General features: G+C 38.1%; 2 protein-coding genes across 3 annotated transcripts; one reads left to right on the forward strand and one right to left on the reverse strand.

Moving 5' to 3' along the window:
- The first annotated feature begins 2,574 nt into the window (after positions 1-2,574).
- Positions 2,575-12,941, forward strand: LOC107085466. Of its 2 annotated transcripts, XM_015375786.1 has the most exons (11): positions 2,575-2,852; positions 4,289-4,358; positions 4,655-4,918; positions 6,212-6,313; positions 6,398-6,509; positions 6,594-6,700; positions 6,776-6,912; positions 7,398-8,494; positions 8,570-8,734; positions 9,671-9,763; positions 12,671-12,941. In XM_015375786.1, the coding sequence occupies exons 1-10, from the start codon at positions 2,770-2,772 to the stop codon at positions 9,730-9,732; spliced, it is 2,199 nt and encodes a 732-aa protein (XP_015231272.1). In that variant the 5' UTR covers positions 2,575-2,769; the 3' UTR covers positions 9,733-9,763; positions 12,671-12,941. The 2 variants fall into 2 exon arrangements, with proteins under 2 accessions (XP_015231272.1, XP_015231271.1); XM_015375785.1 differs by having other exon boundaries at positions 2,576-2,852; positions 7,398-8,734.
- Positions 12,942-15,357: 2,416 nt separating this feature from the next.
- ppp1r27 (protein phosphatase 1 regulatory subunit 27) lies at positions 15,358-16,866 on the reverse strand. The gene is made up of 3 exons (XM_015375820.1): positions 16,521-16,866; positions 16,269-16,419; positions 15,358-15,906 (listed from the first exon to the last, which is right to left on the reverse strand). The coding sequence occupies exons 1-3, from the start codon at positions 16,747-16,749 to the stop codon at positions 15,783-15,785; spliced, it is 504 nt and encodes a 167-aa protein (XP_015231306.1). The 5' UTR covers positions 16,750-16,866; the 3' UTR covers positions 15,358-15,782.
- Between the last annotated feature and the right edge of the window lie 1,108 nt (positions 16,867-17,974).

Consider the following 17,974-nt stretch of genomic DNA (forward strand, 5'->3'; position numbering starts at 1 on the left):
ATAGTGGAGTCCTACAAAGAGGGACAATTTAATGACATTAGTTTCTAACATTCTGTCAATGTTTTAGGGTAGAAAACTAAAAAAATAAAATTAAAAACTTTTCCAACCTGACAAAAAAAAGAATAAATCAGGTTAAGTTTTTTAATTCATATTTTGCCTTTTACTTATAAAACACTTACTTAGATTTTTTAAAATAGAGAAAAATAGAATTGCATTTATTAATTTATCTAATGAAATTAGAGATTTTTTCTCAATTAAAGTTTCTTCTTTTTAAACTGTAGATCAGAAATCTGATATAGCTGATAAATGTTTCATCCTACCTTTTTTAGACCCTACAAAATCCCCAAACCCCAACGAAACTTTCCAATAAGGTGATATTTTAACATGACCAACATGTTGTCAAGCTGGACCATATGGGATCTGATAAATGTTCTGTGAAAAGAGACCTTATAATAAAAGAAGAAGAAAGAAACAAGGTTGATCTCAGCAACAAAACAGGGAAAACCAAAAGCGAAGAACATTTCCAGTCTCTAAAAAGACACGGCATGGATAAAATGGGGCTCGTTAACTTTAAAGATAATGAATCAGATTTTCAGATGAACATTCCTATTCCATTCTCCCTTGATTAGGTTTTAGATTTTATGTTGATAATGTTTTATTTCAATTCTAATGCTTTTTCCACCTTTAGTACTGTTAGACTAGAGCTTTCAAAAGGTATTAAACTACTCATGCAGGACTTCTGTTCAGTTTAATCTATAATTTCCTATTTTAGGACATGCACAACCCTGTACCCGCTCCCGAAGGGAAACCCCTATTAAATGCATGCAACAGCGTGCACAAGCCCATTTCTCTTCATGCACGCCCTGTTTAAAAGTTACTGTTTGCATCGCTAATACAAGCTTACTTTCTAAAAGAAGATTTGTAATTTTTCCACTATGTCAGACTCACCACCGATAAGTGAAAATGGGGACGAGCACATAGGATGGCCTTACATAAACGTATCACTAGAATGATTGACAATTAGGAGGACCACTTATTTAGATGATCCTCTACTATACCTTTAATGCACTTTGTTTATAAATCACACATTGTTTATAAATGGCAAATCAAAAATGCTAGTCTTATCCCCTTCATTCCTTAAATGTCCTTAAAATTTTTAAAAATAAATAGTAAATAATTTAGGAAAAGTGATCATTCTCATATCTGTGGACCCCTCTGAGATAACCTTTCTCTCCTCGTACTTCATACTTCAAGTTCATGAATTTAAATATACAAAAAATAATATATCTTAAGTTTACCAAGTTCATTGGTAAAATCATGCTTATTTGGACAAGATTCAAATTAAATTCCAAGTATAGGTTAAGTTTACTCGTAAGAAAAATCAGAATGTATTTTTAGCATATGAAAATACTATTCGAAGTATACTTAAATTAACCTTTTAGTCTACTATTGCTATGATGACAGAATGTTATTTTATATATTAGAAAATATATATTTTGCAATTTGGCATAGCAGGATAGGATCCTTGACCTGAGCAGGGCACTAATGTTAAACTCATCAAGCAACCAGCTTGTTAAAATATCCCACCTTATAATAATTCTGTATCCAGCAACATTGAAAAGATCCCATTAATTGTAACAGCTCATGTCTTTGTCTGGCCACAATTATTGCCAAAAATCAGCCAAGGAGGTCAGACGGATGTAAACAAGTCTCCACCACTTTCAGGTACTTAGCTTTGAGTGGAATAAGCTTAACTACAATAGTTTACAATTTACACAGTTCCCAGCTCTTAGGATGAGTATAAACAACTTGTTCATGAGAGTGGGACTTTTTTTAAGCTAATTGTTGCATTTTAAACTGTTATAAAGAGGACACCAGTTTATATTCTGAGACAGTAGTACATCTCCAGGCCTTTTCCCAGGAAATCCTTAGCCTATTACCAAATATTCATGCTCGGTGTAGTTTGCATGGCATTCGATTGCACTTTACTTGAACTGCAGAAAATAAATAAGGAGCAAAGTTGTGAAATTCTTAGTTTAAAGTATATTTAAGATGCAAGTATGTTAGTAGGGCCCATTCTTCTTTACTTCAATTCTCTAAAAATCACCAAAATATAGAAAATAATGTATATTGTGAGAAAAATGTTCCACATAACGTCAGATCACTTATTGTTATTCAGAAATATTTACTGTTTTATAAAAAAATCCACATTTTGCCACTTTGTTTCAGTTAAATCCTCTGAAAACCTCCAACCTATAGCTGCACCTGTCCTCCTCATCTCACCCTGACTGGGTTTCCTGTAAATTTCAACCCCAAGGTTTGGTGAAAAGTTGGCAGCGCTGTAGGCATAATAAAATGTTTAAAAAAAAGAAAAACACCAGTCTAACTGAGCTAAAGGTAAAGTTGTGTGCAGCAGTTCCGCAAAAAAAAAACAAAAAAAAAAAAACTAAATAATAACATTTTCAAATTAATAATTCCACTTTTACGTTTACATTTTTGATATTTTCTGAATTTGGTTTAGCCTTAGTCATACTCCGGGCCAATAGGTGGCGATAAAGCGCCGTTAGACAGAAGAGCGCTTTAAAGGAAGGAATCGTCGCCGTGAGGAAGCCACGCGACTTCTGCCACTAGATTTCTATTTACATGAACGCTGTAGCGAAGCATCTGTTCAGGACAGTTGGTAAATGCTTCTACTTTCATGGAAGTCTTGTAAATGACTGTAACCGTATTGCGCTCCGTCTGCTGAGGAACTTGTGAGCAGATAGAAAAATGGCTTTTGCCACTTTGTTCTCTGGATTGTCTCCTATGGCTGAGGATGTGAGGAATCCTGGTGGTTCTCATACTACACCAAGGTAAAACTGCACATGATCATACAGGGCTGCCAACTTTTCACCAAACCCTGGGGTGAGATTTCTAAATAGTTTGGACAGGAAACCCTGTCAGGGTGAGATGAGGACAGGTGCAGCTATAGGTTGGAGGTTTTCAGAGGATTTAACTAAATCAAAGTGTCAAAATGTGGAATTTTTATAAAACAGTAAATGTTACTGAATAACAATAAGTGATCTGTAGTTATGTGGACCATTTTTCTCACAATATACATTATTTTCTACATTCTGATGATTTTTACAGAATTAAAGTAGAGCAGAAAGGGCCCTACTAAAATACTTGCATCTTAAATATACTTTAAACTAAGAATTTCACAACTTAACTCATTAATTATTCTCTGCAGTTCAAGTAAAGTGCAATCGAAACCAATGCAAACTACACTGTGCATGAATATTTGGTAATGGGTTAAGGATTAAAAAGCTTCATTCATTATATTATTAGTTTTTCTTTCAATTGACAAAACAGCTAAACAATTCAGACCTTCTAGGAGGCTGTAGATTTTTAAAAAAAACTCACCATGACAGGAGACAGCACTTCTCTGGATGTTTCATTTGGAAAATGTGATGGAAATTAAGTTTTTAAACATATTCAATGGACCGAAATAAGGATAAATTAATAAGATAAGAATAAAATGAGAACATCCCTGTGGTTTCTCCCTCTATGAATCCAGAATAACTGAGCTGTTTTGCACATCCTCTATGGATGTGGTTGGTCTTTTCTTGGGTGGCTGATCTTTTGAAAAATAAAATGCAATGATTCTTTTTCTTTTTGTCGAGCTCCTATGGGTTTGAGAGGCAAACTTGAAAGCTTTAAGAATTAAAATATTAGTGTTGGTTTAATTATTCCCAAATTCCAACTGGAGATTATTAAACTAGACTGAATAATTATTTAACTTGTGATCAAAACATGGACTAAAACTGGGACTAAAAAAAAGCACCAGGTAAAGAGAAGACAATTAATTTGATGTGATCCTACACTCAGTCTCCACATCAATACTTTAAGCAAGCTGCTGTATTTGTTTTATTATTCATATTTACACAAGTACTATATTGCTTAAATATATTATCCTAGTCCAGATGAGATAAAATAAAACTTAAAATGACATACCTTGTAACAAATGTCTTTTTTCAATATCTAGCACAGTGAATAGGTAGAAATATGGACTGGATATGAGCCTGGCAGCCCCCCGTGTGTGAGCACTAAGGTTGTATTAAAAATGTAGACTATATTTTGATCACCATGGTATTTTTCATAAAATTTTAGTGTGAGAAATTGGGAATATAGAGTGAGAGTGTGAGATGGGTGAGTCTCACTCCCAATGGGGGAGAGTTGACAGCCCTGTTCATGTAGTTTTATTAGTAAAGCAGAATCTGTTCTGCATCACATGCTCTCTGTCTCCTAGCAACAGATCAGAGGATGGTTCAAGAGGAAAGAGGAAAACGCAGGGAGAGCAACACGGCTCTTATAAGAAGGTGAGATACTTCCCTACATTTAAAGTTAATAGACAAGATCCATCAAATTCCCTTCAGATGTAATTAATGAAGACAAGCAATAAAGAGTCTGCTTATAATTATTTAATCATCATAAAATGTCAACCCTAAAATCTACTGATCAGCATTCTTTTGAATACATCTGTTTGCATTTTTTCTAACATGTTTTGCTGTTATTATTGTTATGCAAGCCCTTGCAAAAAACAAAACAAAAAAAAATGTCATGACATGTCAAGGTTTTTTTATCTATTGACTGCTTTATCCTTTTCTCATAAAAGAAATGTCAACAGTTCCAGACAGAAGACAGCGCCACCTGCTGGAGCAAACCCTGCCAAAAGCAAGCTGCTAAGAGTGAACGCTCTTCTCCGGGCCAGATGTATAAAAGCCACTTTAACTGGAGTCAAAACAGCAGGCAGGGCGGCTATGGGCCGTATAATCAAACTAAAGATAACGGAAACATGAATAAGATGCATCAGTGGAATCAGAAGAAGAAAAAGAAACAACCTAATAATAGAAGGGCAAAACCAAAGTTAACACTACAGGTGAGCAAAGGTTGGCAGTCTGTGCTTTCAGGGGTGGAGCTAAATCTGATTAAGAAATGATTGACACCTAACAGCACCAATTAGCTAAGTAATATTTAATTTGAACAAAAAGCTTGTTAATATTTTGTAAGCTGAAGAAAACTCCTCTGGTTTATTTCATAAAGATGAATATGAGATGTTGCCTTAAATGGTAAATTAATAATTAACAGTTGCAATTTAAAGAATGAGAAATGAATAATGATATTTTTTATTAAATAATAATAAGAAGCACATTTTGAAAGCACATTTGACTAATTTGGCACCAAGATTGGGTTTTATATAGTAAAATGGTAAATGGTGTCTGTTTGTAAAGCACTTTATTTTGCTTCTATTTTCATAATATTCAGTCACCCATGCACTAAAGGTATATTTAAGAGTTTTGCTAATTTTCTCTACTTCCTGTAGGTGCTGCAGAGAGGGAACAACTATTATACGTGTGCACGAGCCCATTTTTCCTTGTGCACGCTCTGTTTAAAAGTTGCTGTTTGAATTGCTCATACAAGCTTACTTTCCAAAAAAAGATTTGCTATTTTTCCACTATGTCATTACCTGCCTGCTTAGAATTACCTCCCATCTCGCATATTGATGAGAAAACAGACTGAAAAGAGAACTTTTAAACATATACTTAATGTTTTGTCAGAAATTATATTGAATGGTGTTGATAGAAAATGCATTTCTCTGAGCAGAGAATGTTTTCATCCGACTGACTGTAGCACATCGACTAATACGTCTCCATACAAGAAAAAGTCATATTCATTCGGTTTTATCTATCCCCTAAAACTCAATTTTGGGAAATCCATGCAATGTGAAACATGAAAGTATTAAGAATCTGTTTAAAAGTTCCCTTTTCGTTCATATTTCAATCCATTTTCACGTCAGTGTACGAGAGGGAAGGTAATTCTCGGCAGGTAGGAATAATTCTCTGCATAACACCGGTAGGTGAAAATTGGGACAAGCATGTTGGACAGTCTTATGTAAACATATTACCACAATGATTGACAAATATTTTGATGATCCACCTGGAAAAAGAGCCTCCTCCTCTATACCTTTCATGCACTTTGTTTATGAATCACACATTGTTTATAAATGGCAAATCAAAAACACTAATCTTATCCCCTTCGTTCCTAAAATGTCTTTAACATTTTTAAAAGAAAAAAATTAGAAAATGATTGAGGAAAAAAATCATTCTTATATCTGTGAACCCCCCTGAGATTCCCTTCATCTTGTTATTCTCATGTTTAACCTCATGTTTAGGAGAAACCAAAATTCATGAGTCAGGAGTTTAAGGACCAGAACGCCGTGTTGTTTGATGGACGTCTACTCTGCAGACATTTTCTTTTTGAACGATGCATTAAGGTCTGTTACACAAGACTTAACAAGTTACAGGATCCTTATTGTTAAATGTGTCTGAATGAATGAATTTTTTAACCTTTTTTACAGGAAGATCAGTGCCAGCTGGAACATGCAACATGCAACGACATCATCAAAGAAGCCTGCAAATTCTACATCCAGGGAGCCTGCTTAAAGGGAGAGAAATGCCCTTACATGCATAATATCCTTTCTCTGGTTCTTGTTTTATTGCAGTTAACTTGTAGAAATTCCACACCCCTTTTCTTTTTCCTTTACTCCTCACCACAGTCGTTTCCATGCAAGTTTTTCCACAGCACAAGATGTTTTCAAGAAGGAAATTGCAAGTTCTCCCATGATCCTCTTACCGACATCACTAAAAAACTGCTGGACGAGGTTGGCTGAAATTCAAAGCGTTAAAATCCATCTCTTTGTTCTGGAAAAGCTAACGTTCAAGGCTTCTCCCTGCAGGTGTGGAAAAAAGAGGAATGTTTAAAAGAACTTGCAAAGAACAATGAAAAGGAGTCGTCAGAACAGATGCCGAAAACGGAGGAGACCAAACCTGCTGAAGAAAACAAAAACCCTGATTTTCTCACACAACCTCACAGGTATGAAAACACTAAAAAGCACATCAGGCCGCTTTAGGATTCACCTCTAAACATAAAAGTCACCACATGAACCTCAGTTATTGGAAAATATATATTGAGATTAGAAAACAGAGATCGGAAAATATAAATCAAAAATTTGGAAGGAGGTTCTCGGGGATGAAAAGGGGATAAAAAACTGCATGTACTTTCCCTGTATTCTGTTGTGGCCCCAGATGAATAAAATGGATGTGAACACCATTGCTTATAACTGATGGAAAGCTAATATTACACACCTGCCAACACCATGTTTAACCATGGTGGTGGCAGGATGGTGCATTCAAATTTATGAAAAGGCTATAAACCCCTGTATTTCTTCTGTTTCGCAAGCGTGTCTCTTTCTCTGACCGATGGTCTGTAAGCTGAAATGTAGGTTTTCTGTTGTTATGGCATTAAACTGCTTGTTTAGAGTCATTTAATCACTGAAGTTGAACCGTTTGTTTTTCCAGGCCCTGCTTTTACAACAGTGCGGATGCTGAGAAGGAACCCCCTGAGCATCCTATTGTAACAGAACCGTGTGTTTTAGATAGAAACCAACCTGACGGCTCTACGTCGACCTCTCAGAGCCAACAGGAGCCCGTTCCATATTCAGTAGAAGCTGTGCTCGGACCACAGCTGTCCAGAACTTTGTCTAGTTTCTCCAAAACTCTTACAAGTCTGGATGATTCCTCTACCTCGGAACCTCATGCTACTTCTAGCGGCACTTGTCCAAACCAAAGCATAGCTCCCTACTCTGTTGAAGCTGTCCTTCGCTCTTATTCATCAGCAGATGATTCTCCCAAAGGCCAAACACCCGATCCTGCTGCTAAAAGAATCCCATTTTATGCACCACTTGTTATTTCGGAAGAAATCAAAGCTCCTCCTTTTAGGAAGGAGAAGCTGCCTTCAAGTCTCAGTGAGGATGGATCTCAATGTACAATGCCAAAGAGCTTGTCATCAGTTGAAGTGAAATGCGGCCTCGTTTCTGACCAAATACCTGTTCTTTTTAACACACCTGAGGACGAGCAGAAAACTTACACAAAACAAGAGTTGTATAATCCGGAGAGGTCTGCATCCTGCAGGAGTAAAGGACTGAAGAATTCACTCTACCAACCGAAGCTCAATTCTTCCACAGGAAGAGATGCGATTCCAGTTCACCCTGTAGCGACCTGTGATAAGAAAAGAGACTCTGCTGGTGTCGTATTTCATAACTCTCAACTTCCTGAGAACTCCAGAAATAATCGCCTAAATGTCCAAACTGGTACACAGGAACAGTTTTCTAACACCTCCCTAAAATCCATCAGCAGAGCTCCTATTCTGGGAGATGTTTCAGCTGCAGGGAATAAAATGCAGAAAATACCATTTAAAAGCCTTTTTGCAAGCCCCCTTACTGACAGTGCTGCTCCAGGATCAGAGTCAGCAGCTGCAGCTGCGCCACTGCAGCAGGCTGAGGATCGAAGACATCCCTCCCTGCCCTTCATCAGCCTTTTTGCTTCCCCTCTTAGTGAGAATCCATCTTGTTTTCCCCGTTCTGAGAAAAAAACACCGGACCCTGCTGACCCTCCCTGTAAGCAGCAGTTGGCAGAGAATGCCGCATTGAGCTCCAAACAGAGAGCCTCTGATTCAATCTTCCCGTCTCCAGTTAGTTCTCTCAGGGAAGCGTCTGCCGAATCCTCCCAGAGGTCCAAAACCGTAAACCATCTGAAAGAGCCGCCATCTTCAGTTTGCAGCACTTTATCCGACTCGCCTCGTAATCCATCTTCAAATCGGACGGATCAGAATCAATCCGATGATTCATCTCCCAGAGGTAAGAGAGGAAAACCTGCACAAGACCAACTGATAGGAATTAAAATGGGCATTTGTTTGACAGACAACACAAAATGGTGGGTACGGTAGTTTGCAGGGACGTCCCGATACAACTTTTTTATTTACCATACTATACTGATACAGAAGCTTTGGGTCTTGACCAGTACAGATATTAGCCTGATGCAATATCAGCAGGAATCCTACATATTTCTATTTGCTTTTATAGTGTGGAATGAAAGCAGAATAATATTCAACATCAGGCATGAGAACAACTGAAGACTTTCTTTTTTTTTTTGCTTTTTTATTCACCAAAGAGTTACAGAAACTTAGAAGCAAAGTTGTTATGAGTTTTCTAATATCTGAGATTATAGAGGCAGGCCCGTATGTTGCAACATTCATTCATGTTCAATATCGGATCTGGACATCCCTAATAGTTTGGGAGATGGAGAAAAATTATTTGTAGTTTTCTTTTTTTTTTACTTCAAGATCTGAAGATAGTGGCTCGTTTTTCTTACAGGCCATTCTACCACAATGTCTTTTATTAAAATCCAGTGAAATGAGAGCCAAAGGTCAGCTGATGAGGAAATAAGAGTCCAGACATCTGTCTTTTAGCCCAAAACAGTATATTGTAGAATACTTATTTTCCTCAGTCATGACCGACTGAGGAAATGATGTCTTATAATTTCAAGCTCAGTCTGCTGTAAAGTCAGGGAGTAAATAGATAACATACTTCTCAGATTTTTAAAAACATTCTGAAATCTTGGGATTATTTTCTTCCCTATTAGAGTCACACAGCGCTTCATGTGGATCTGTCACTAAAAATCTATATGGCATCAAAGATTGTGAATAAGTTCATCCCCACATCAGTGTTTTTCACATGGATAAAAGTGATTCATGTCCACTATTTCTCCTTTCCTCTCTGGTTTGGCTTCTTTAGCAACTTCGGTCCTGAAATCCCTCTTTGTTGAGCTGACGCCGTTCCAGGAGGACGGAGAATGACAGAACAGCGGTCAGAGCAGAGTCTGATCAGGTAAGCTCCTTCTGTTGGTCCAAACATATGACTTAAACATCACTGTTTATAAGCCTTTAATGTAACAATAGTGCAGCAGCTTTATAAGCAACGGCAGCAGTAGATTACTTTTTTTTTTTTTAAAGACTTAGGTAAATACACTGACGATTTAAGCTGATTTAGCATCTTTATTTATGTATCTATTTCGTCCCTCTTATGAGTGATTTTCACACTGTGGAACCAACAATCATAGCAATATACATGATATTCAGAGAAAAGTTTTGATTCCAGGGTTTCATTAATAAATTGAAGCAGGAATCATGCTGTCTGCACAACAGCTGCTCCTGACTGGTTTAACAGGAAGCAGAGGTTTTGATTAGGCTGATAGTGGTGTTTTACTGTGTAAAGGTGTAGACTCATTTAATCCAGTAGGAGGCAGTGTTTCTACATGACATCCTGCCCTAAATAATGGGGAGTGGTGACCTAATGGTTAGGGCATAGGGCTTGGAGTCCTGAAGTTGTGAGTTTGAAAACCACTCCCACAGATTTCCACTCTGGGTCTCTGAGCAAAACCATTAACCCCCAATTGCTCCCATGATGGCAGCCCACTGCTCCCCAAGGGGATGGGTTAAATGCAGAGGTAGATTTCTCCAATACAGTTGAATTATTATTATTTTTTTTAAACTGAAACAGAGGTGCAAATATTAGTAGAGACAAAAAATATTTAGGAATCTCACGTTGAAACGTCAGCAGCAGGAGATGATCAGCATGGTCCACAGGTCTCTAGCAGATGAGCAGCGGTCCCCCCATTTATCTTTCTCCACACTGTTCCATATGTGAATTTTTTTTTTTTGGCCTCTTATTCTCCTGGATTTCTCAGTTTGATTTGTTCTTAAACTTTTATTTTCATTAGGCCAGCACACTATTCCACATCATTGTACTTGAATCCATCTCCTGTTTTTCCCAGTTTGAACAAGGGAAAAGTCACATCACATTTCTAACCCAGAGAATCTGGGAATGGAGGAATACTTTCTACAAAGTTTTTCAAAAATGTTGGTCAATGTAAAATCATAAATGTAAAAAAAAAAAAAAAAGGTTCAACTACACTTCTTTTTAAGGAATTGTCACAGGTGATTATGTTAAAGGTACAGTGGAGGATTTTTGCTATTTTTTTTTTTTTTGAAAAGATCTGCCCTCTTTAAAAAATAAAAAATACACATGCACAACCCTGTACCCGCTCCCGAGAGGGAACGCCTATTAAACACATGCGAGAGCGTGCACAAGCCCATTTCTCCTCGTGCACGCTCTGTTTAAAAGTTGCTTTCCAAAAGATTTGCAATTTTTTCACTATGTCAGACTTTCCACTGTTAAGTGAAAATAGGGCTGAGCAAGCAGGACGGCCTTACGTAAACATATCACCAGAATGATTGACAATTAGGAGGACCACTTATTTAGATGATCCACATGGAAGAACAACATCCTCACTATACCTTTAAATAGTTTCCTTTTCTGGGATTGTTTTTCCTCATTCTTCAAATTAAATTGAATTACAGATTGATTTAGTTCTTTTCTGGATGCAATAAAATATGGATGTTGTTTAGCCCTTTGGTTCTTTACCTTATCGAGATAATGACCAAACTATCTCGTTGTCACGAGAAAACAGCTTTCGTTATTTTTTGATGATGAGAAAATTAACAAATTTTCCTGAGAAAACCACTGTGTAAAAGTATCGGAGGGACGCGACCGCTGTCGGCTTCCATACCTCAGAAATCATTGCCAGTGTTGCCAGTTATTGTGGAGGATATTACAGCTATTACATTTAAATTTAACTCTTTGCAGGCTCTTTTCGTTTCTGTGTGGTCGTTTGCCATTCCCCTGCATTGATTTGTGCCCATCTGCATGAATGTTTTTCCTCATTGATATTACTCTACTATAGTTTTTTTGCAGTACAATTCTCGTTGTATTAATCTATTGTGTCCAATGACTGCAGATATTTTTGCATGTCAGTTTGTATCTGACTTTCAGTGAACTATTAAAAAAAAAAAAACCCAAAAAAGCAAAGACTGAATTCTCACTTGAGTCTCATATTTAGAAAATCAATCTGCAAGTGGTAAACATTTAACTTTGCATGATTTTGTGTAACTTGGTCAAAAAAATATGATCTGTGTGTTGATGAAGGCAAGCACACAAAAAAAGGTTTGCACAGGCTGTCTGCTGAATTGCAATTGCTCCGGTCTGCTCTGCATGTAAATACATGTTTGCTTCTGTTTTAAAACATGCAGACCTTTTGAACGTCCATGCCACCGACATCTCTGTTCTTGTTCTTTATGACATGGCAGGAATTCTCTGTAATAGGAGGAAAAAAAAAAAAAAGGAAGAATAAAATCAGGACAAGGCTAGCACAAGAGTGAATCTGTACAAGGTGTTTGCTCCGTGGGGAGACCTCAACCTAAAACGAGGATGCAAAACTGCTGCTGTTATTGGACTTGTTATCTGATGACCTCTTAGTGTTACTATTGTGACTTTATAGTGATTGATTTGTGCCACTATAAAAGATAAAGAGGCTGACTTACTTTGAAGGCAAATAAACAATGAGCTCAAGAGGTAAACTTGCACTTAACTGACTTATTTATAAGAATATTAAAGTAACATTTGCAAAAGGCTGCTGTTCACAAGTGTCCATGGGAAAATGTAAAACCATACCCACCTCTTCAAACATTTAATGTGTCTTTTAGCTGCCTAGAGTGTGACTGTGGGGTAAACGGCTCACAGGTGACGGCATTAACAACAGTGCTGTTTCCACAGGGTCCTGTAGGGAGACAGTGTCTCAAAAATGCTTTCAAACTAAAGTATTTGCTGTCTTGGTTTTATGGGTAGAGTTTGTTACGTTGGTGACTTTCTCTATTTGTCTATTTTAAATTCTTGCAGTACTTTGGGGCACCAGTTGCACTACAGGCAAACCAGCGACCTTCCTCCATCCACCACCAGTGGAAGTGCTATGGGTGAACAGCTTTGGACCACACTACTCACCAGTCAACCACCAGCTCCATTAACATGCCTGTGGAGGAGGAAGAACAGCTGATTAATGAAACAATCAAATGCTGTTTTAAAGCTCTTATAAAATAAATGCAAAGATGTGATGGTTATTGGTTTGTAAAGTTATGTATGCACTAAAACATTTTTAAGAATAAAACATTAACTGCTGAAAATAAAAAAAAAGCTGCTTTTCTTTAGTTTTTTTTTCTTTCTTTATATGAAAAACCTACTTTTGATCTTTTAATTGGTATCAAAAACTTTTGTGGGTGTTTTGTAACAGGTGAGTAAGGTGTCTGAGGGGTGCAAACCCCCTGCAAATTTAGATTGGTGAAGCAAATACAAAAAGTAGTTGATTTATACACAGTGCATCTGAAAAGGATAAAAAAAAAAAAACTTCATTTTCTAATCCACATTTCATGTTACAGTCTCATTGCTAATTGGAATTCATTTCACACACAATACCCCTTAATGACAAGTTTAAAATGAATCGATGCAAACCAGATGTAAAAAGTCATCTCAACACTTTGCTGATCCATATTAGTAGCCTTTATAACATTTGTCTTCTTTAAGATGCCACCATCTTGGCACGCATAAGGTCGTTTTGTCTGATTCCTTTATTAAGAATCTCTAACTTCATCAGGTTGAATTTGAAACATTCGGGCACAGACACTTGTAGATCTCTACAGAGATCTGGGCTCCACGCTTGGAGTTCATCGACCTGCTGTCCCACTTTGAGGTTACAGAGATATCCTGAAAGAAAAACTAGCTCCAGAGGCCTCTAAAGTCATTCATCTTTACATTAACTCTAACTAGTCTGCCTGTTCCTGTGGCGGAGAAACGTCCCCTCAGCATTATGTTGCCACCACCATGCTGAAGTGTAGATATATAATTGTGCACATAATAGGCATCTGGTTGTCTCCAAAAATGAATCCTGGGATTGAGGCTTAAGAATTCAGTCTTTGTTAGACCAGATAAATATTTCCTGAAAATCCTTTAAGCTCACTTTTGCTAACTCTGGCTGGGCTGTCATGTGTGTTTACCAAACAAGTACCTTTCGCACAGCCGCTCTACCGTGTACGTCTCATTAGTGGATTCCTGCAGTAATAAGTGTCCTTCTGGAAGGTTTTCATTTTTTAACAGAGCATCATAAGACCTCTGAGGAATCATGATTCATGGGGTTCTTGATCACCTCTCTAAGGCACCTTCTCTCTAATAATCTAGGCTGTGTTCAAATTCAGCTGCTGCATCCTCTGAAGGCCAGATTTGTTGGCCGATCACATAAGAGTGGTGCCGCTTCTTCGTATTTAAAGACTCCTTGGTATGCAGCTGACAAATGCAGCCTTCTTTTCACCCGGTTGGAAGGACAGGTCCACTGTATCCTCGCAGCCTTGGGTATCCCATGAGGAAACAGAGAAATGGCGAAGAACAGTGGTGAATATTGTAAGTGCATTTTAATATAATACAACTACGTGAATAGTTTCATCTTAAATTAATGAAAAGTCAGATGTTACAGGTAATGTTTGGTTTATTAATAGGTTTTATCTGCCCCTGTGCAAACGGGTTTGGCTGACATTTAAGCACAGATTTCAATATCTGCAGTGTGGGAATTATAAATATATCTGCGACAATGGAACTGCTGCTGGATGGAGCGCCGTTTAATTTAAATCCAAATAAATACTGCTATTGATAAATTGGCAATAAATGTTTGATTAAATAATTAAACATCACCATGAAATAAAAAGAAATATGCACACTCCATACTGCTGAAGCTCCAAAAAAAAATGTAATTAGTACACCGTAGTGAGATGTTCAGCATCCATTATTTGCTTGCTTTATGACTCAACTGTCACAGTTGCTAGGCGACGGAGCTTGCTGAGTGAGGGGAGGTGACAGCTGGATAAAGCTGGAAATGTTTAAACCTATAGTTATATATCTATAACTCCTCTGGACTCCTCTTTTTCAGAGCCTTTGAAGGACCCAGTCCAATTGGACCGAGTCTTTGAGAGGATGCAGCCACCGAAATTAAACACAGTCTGCAACCTTTAAAATCATCATTTACCAATCAGTCATTTTTGCGCGGAGTCCAGCTAAATAGAAGCTGTTTAGAGCCTCAATAAATAACATTTTAATAAAGCATAACTATAATATTTATATTCTATTTATATTTTTGCTACATGTTCCGCTGTAGGAAATCTGTTGCCTTTTGAAACAACTAATAGTTTTAGGTTTTATAACAAGGGAAAGGTGTGTGGCATTCACAATCCTGTCCAAGCAATGAATTTACCACATGGTGGCTCAAATTAAACTGTAAAATAATTGAATGGATCATCAGTGGAAACATGATCCACCTGAACTCAATTTTGAGCTTAATGTTAAGAGGCTGCAAGGCGTTTTAACACATCTACATATCCATGATGCAGATGAGTTGCTTTAAAGATTTACTCTGATTTCTTTTCACAAAATGTATTATTTTCTCCACAGATTATTTTATTTAATCCGTTAAGCTTTAGTCAGAACTCTAGATTAAACAGGCTAATCTTAATGTTCACATCAAAATAAAGCAAAAAACATAACGGATATATCAACTTTATTCAACCAAGTAGAAAAAGGACAGGTATATTTACAGTACATTTCATTTAAAATCATCAAAAGATTATAAAATCCTGCTAATACAAGGCTATAAAGCTTAATCTAAGTGTGCTTTTTATGAACATAAAGTGCAACAACTTTGTTTCTCAAAGTTCACATATAGAAGCAAAGTTATAAAACGACCTAAGGCGCTGAGTTGGTTCAGCAGTTCAGTGCTGCAGGAGTAAAACACTCAGATGGCAGTCTGTTGGCTCTGCCGGCCCACCACCCAGCCTCTGTCACCATTCAGAGCCGTTGCAGCTCTCAAAAACCAGGATCGTGGGCTGAGCCGGCCTCCCCTGCTCACAGCTTGAAGAGCATTCAGATCTACTTGCAGCAGTTTTCAGAATGTGAAACTCAGGTAACTCTGGAGTTCTCAGTCGTTAACCTCCAGACCGAAAAGCCTCAGTAGCTCCTTGTTCTCTGGGTCAATAAGGTCAGCTGGCTTCTCACCGCAGTCGTTCTCCAGCTCTGGGTCGGCACCCAGTGAAAGCAGGTATCTAAGGGGGAATGAGACATTCTCCAGGTCAGCGAAGGAGCCTGACATAGTGGAAAAACATATTCTGTCCCTGCTTATACAGAGCCTAAAATATTCTAATTATGATGGAAAGGGACTCCAAAGCCCAAAGCAACACACCCAACATGCTGACAAGCTCAGCGTGAGGGAAATAGAGATTATATAGCTATGTTTAACACCAATAAATATTGTGTTTACATACATTAGCCAGTATTGTTTATCCCTGATCTGAAAGACTTTATTTCTTGCAAACTTTTCTGCTGTTTGAGAAGGCATTGATCTCATGCTGCAGTAACAATCCCTTCCCTCACTGACACACCATAACGATCCAGTGTGGGTGCTCACCTCGCTATGTGTGGGAAGCCATCACTGCACGCCATGTGCAGCGGGGTCCACCCCTCCTCATCTCTCTGGTGGATATCTGCTCCGTAGTGCACCAGCAGCTTCACGCACTCCAGATTCCCAGTCAGCACAGCCTCGTGGATGGCTGCCATTCCTTTTAAGAAAGAAATGGTTATTTCAAATAATGCTTAAAAAGTAGGATTTCCACACAGCAAACATGTGGCACTAATAGGGCCCCATGGGGTATTCCTTCACCTGAATGGTAAATTGTGTCCAGTTTGACCCTGCTGGCCCTGATGAAACGTCCAATCCTTTCTAGCTCTCCATGCCTGACATAGTCCTGGAAAACGATGTCGTTGGGGAAGTGGACGCTCCGTGCTGGCTTCAGGGAGGCTGCACTCTTGCAGATGACTGGAAGGCCACAGCTCTGGGTGTAAGCTTTGATTCCCAGGCTCTGGGACACGGGGCATTCGTAGTACTTCATCCTGGAATCTGGTTGCAGAAGAATCCTTGTACAACTGGATGAAAGAGGCTCTCTCGCTTGGATCAGCTTCTTATCTGAGGGTCCAGCTTCCCTGCCACAGCCTTTTTATACTCTCCTCTGCTCTATTTTAAGATCAGCTAGAAGATTTGGTAGATGAGTGGTCTCCCAAGTCAGGTCCCTCCCACTAACTGGTCACAAGTCTCTTCAGACCACTTACATCAACACACATGACAGCCAGGAACCTCCTGGATATCTATCAATATCACATCTCTCGTCGTTGTCCACTTAAATATATCAGTGACATCCCAGCAGCTGAGTGCAGGGCGGGGTGCTGGAGTTTTCTAGTAAACACCAGGCAGGATCCAGGGGGTTTAAGGCAGGGCAGAGAGGTGAAATCCCTCTGAAGGAGCTGTTGATGATAAACTGCAGGGAAAAAGAAGTGATTCCTCTCATGGGGTGTGACAGGCTGGCGGATGAGCTTTTTTCCAAACTGTTTTGTGTTATACTGTTTGTCAGGGTTCAGTTTAAATATGAAACAGGAGTAAATATTTCAGGAGCTCAACGGATAGCAGGAAGAATAAGGTCTTAGTCTATATAAAGTGAAATTGTTTTACACATGTGCATAATGTTTAAGTAAATTGTCTTTACTTAAACGAATAGGTTCATAAAACCACATCTCCTTTAAAAGTGAAAGGAGGGTGGCTGTTCTTATTTATGGAAAGTGGAAGGAAAAAGGGTGATGAAATAAGTGCACAAGAAAGCTGGGTTTGGGAGAGATTAAAGGACTACAGCTGACTGTTCAAAACTGCTTTTGAGAGATTAGATTACTCTTGAGTTCTTTAGAGTAATCTAATCTAAACTTAATTTAACCTAAAAGATAAAGTGAATTTTGTATTTTAGAGCTCCAGGAATCTGGAGAGAGAGAAACCAAGTTAACTTTGTCAGTGATAATTAAGAAAGCTGTTTCCTCTGCTGGGTTTGGTCCCGATTTTGGACTTTATCAATCTGCAAAGACATTTTGCTGCTTTCATTTTCCAGTAGGACGTTGCATGTGCCCAGGTCTTCAGATTTTATACATTACATTTTTGCATTGGTCTCATTCAATGTTCTAATCTTTACAGAAAATTAACTACAAATCTAAAAAATGCTTGAAATATGATGCTAATCAATGAGTTAAACCTTTTAAACACAATCAGAAATAAATTTCCCATGAACTGATTTCCAC

The sequence above is a fragment of the Cyprinodon variegatus genome, unplaced genomic scaffold, assembly GCF_000732505.1.
Source record: "Cyprinodon variegatus isolate N-32 unplaced genomic scaffold, C_variegatus-1.0 Scaffold126, whole genome shotgun sequence".
In the NCBI taxonomy this organism is placed as follows: domain Eukaryota; kingdom Metazoa; phylum Chordata; class Actinopteri; order Cyprinodontiformes; family Cyprinodontidae; genus Cyprinodon; species Cyprinodon variegatus.

Bases quoted from the DNA above. Each gene is read 5' to 3' on its own strand.
- ppp1r27 (XM_015375820.1), bottom strand. From the start codon at position 16,749: ATGAAGTACTACGAATGCCCCGTGTCCCAGAGCCTGGGAATCAAAGCT. The intron at 16,420-16,520 runs GTGAAGGAATAC...CTTTCTTAAAAG, and splicing joins GGACACAATTTACCATTCAG to GAATGGCAGCCATCCACGAG. The intron at 15,907-16,268 runs GTGAGCACCCAC...ATTCCCCCTTAG, and splicing joins GGCTTCCCACACATAGCGAG to ATACCTGCTTTCACTGGGTG.
- LOC107085466 (XM_015375785.1), top strand. From the start codon at position 2,770: ATGGCTTTTGCCACTTTGTTCTCTGGATTGTCTCCTATGGCTGAGGAT. The intron at 2,853-4,288 runs GTAAAACTGCAC...TCTGTCTCCTAG, and splicing joins GGTTCTCATACTACACCAAG to CAACAGATCAGAGGATGGTT. The intron at 4,919-6,211 runs GTGAGCAAAGGT...CCTCATGTTTAG, and splicing joins AACCAAAGTTAACACTACAG to GAGAAACCAAAATTCATGAG.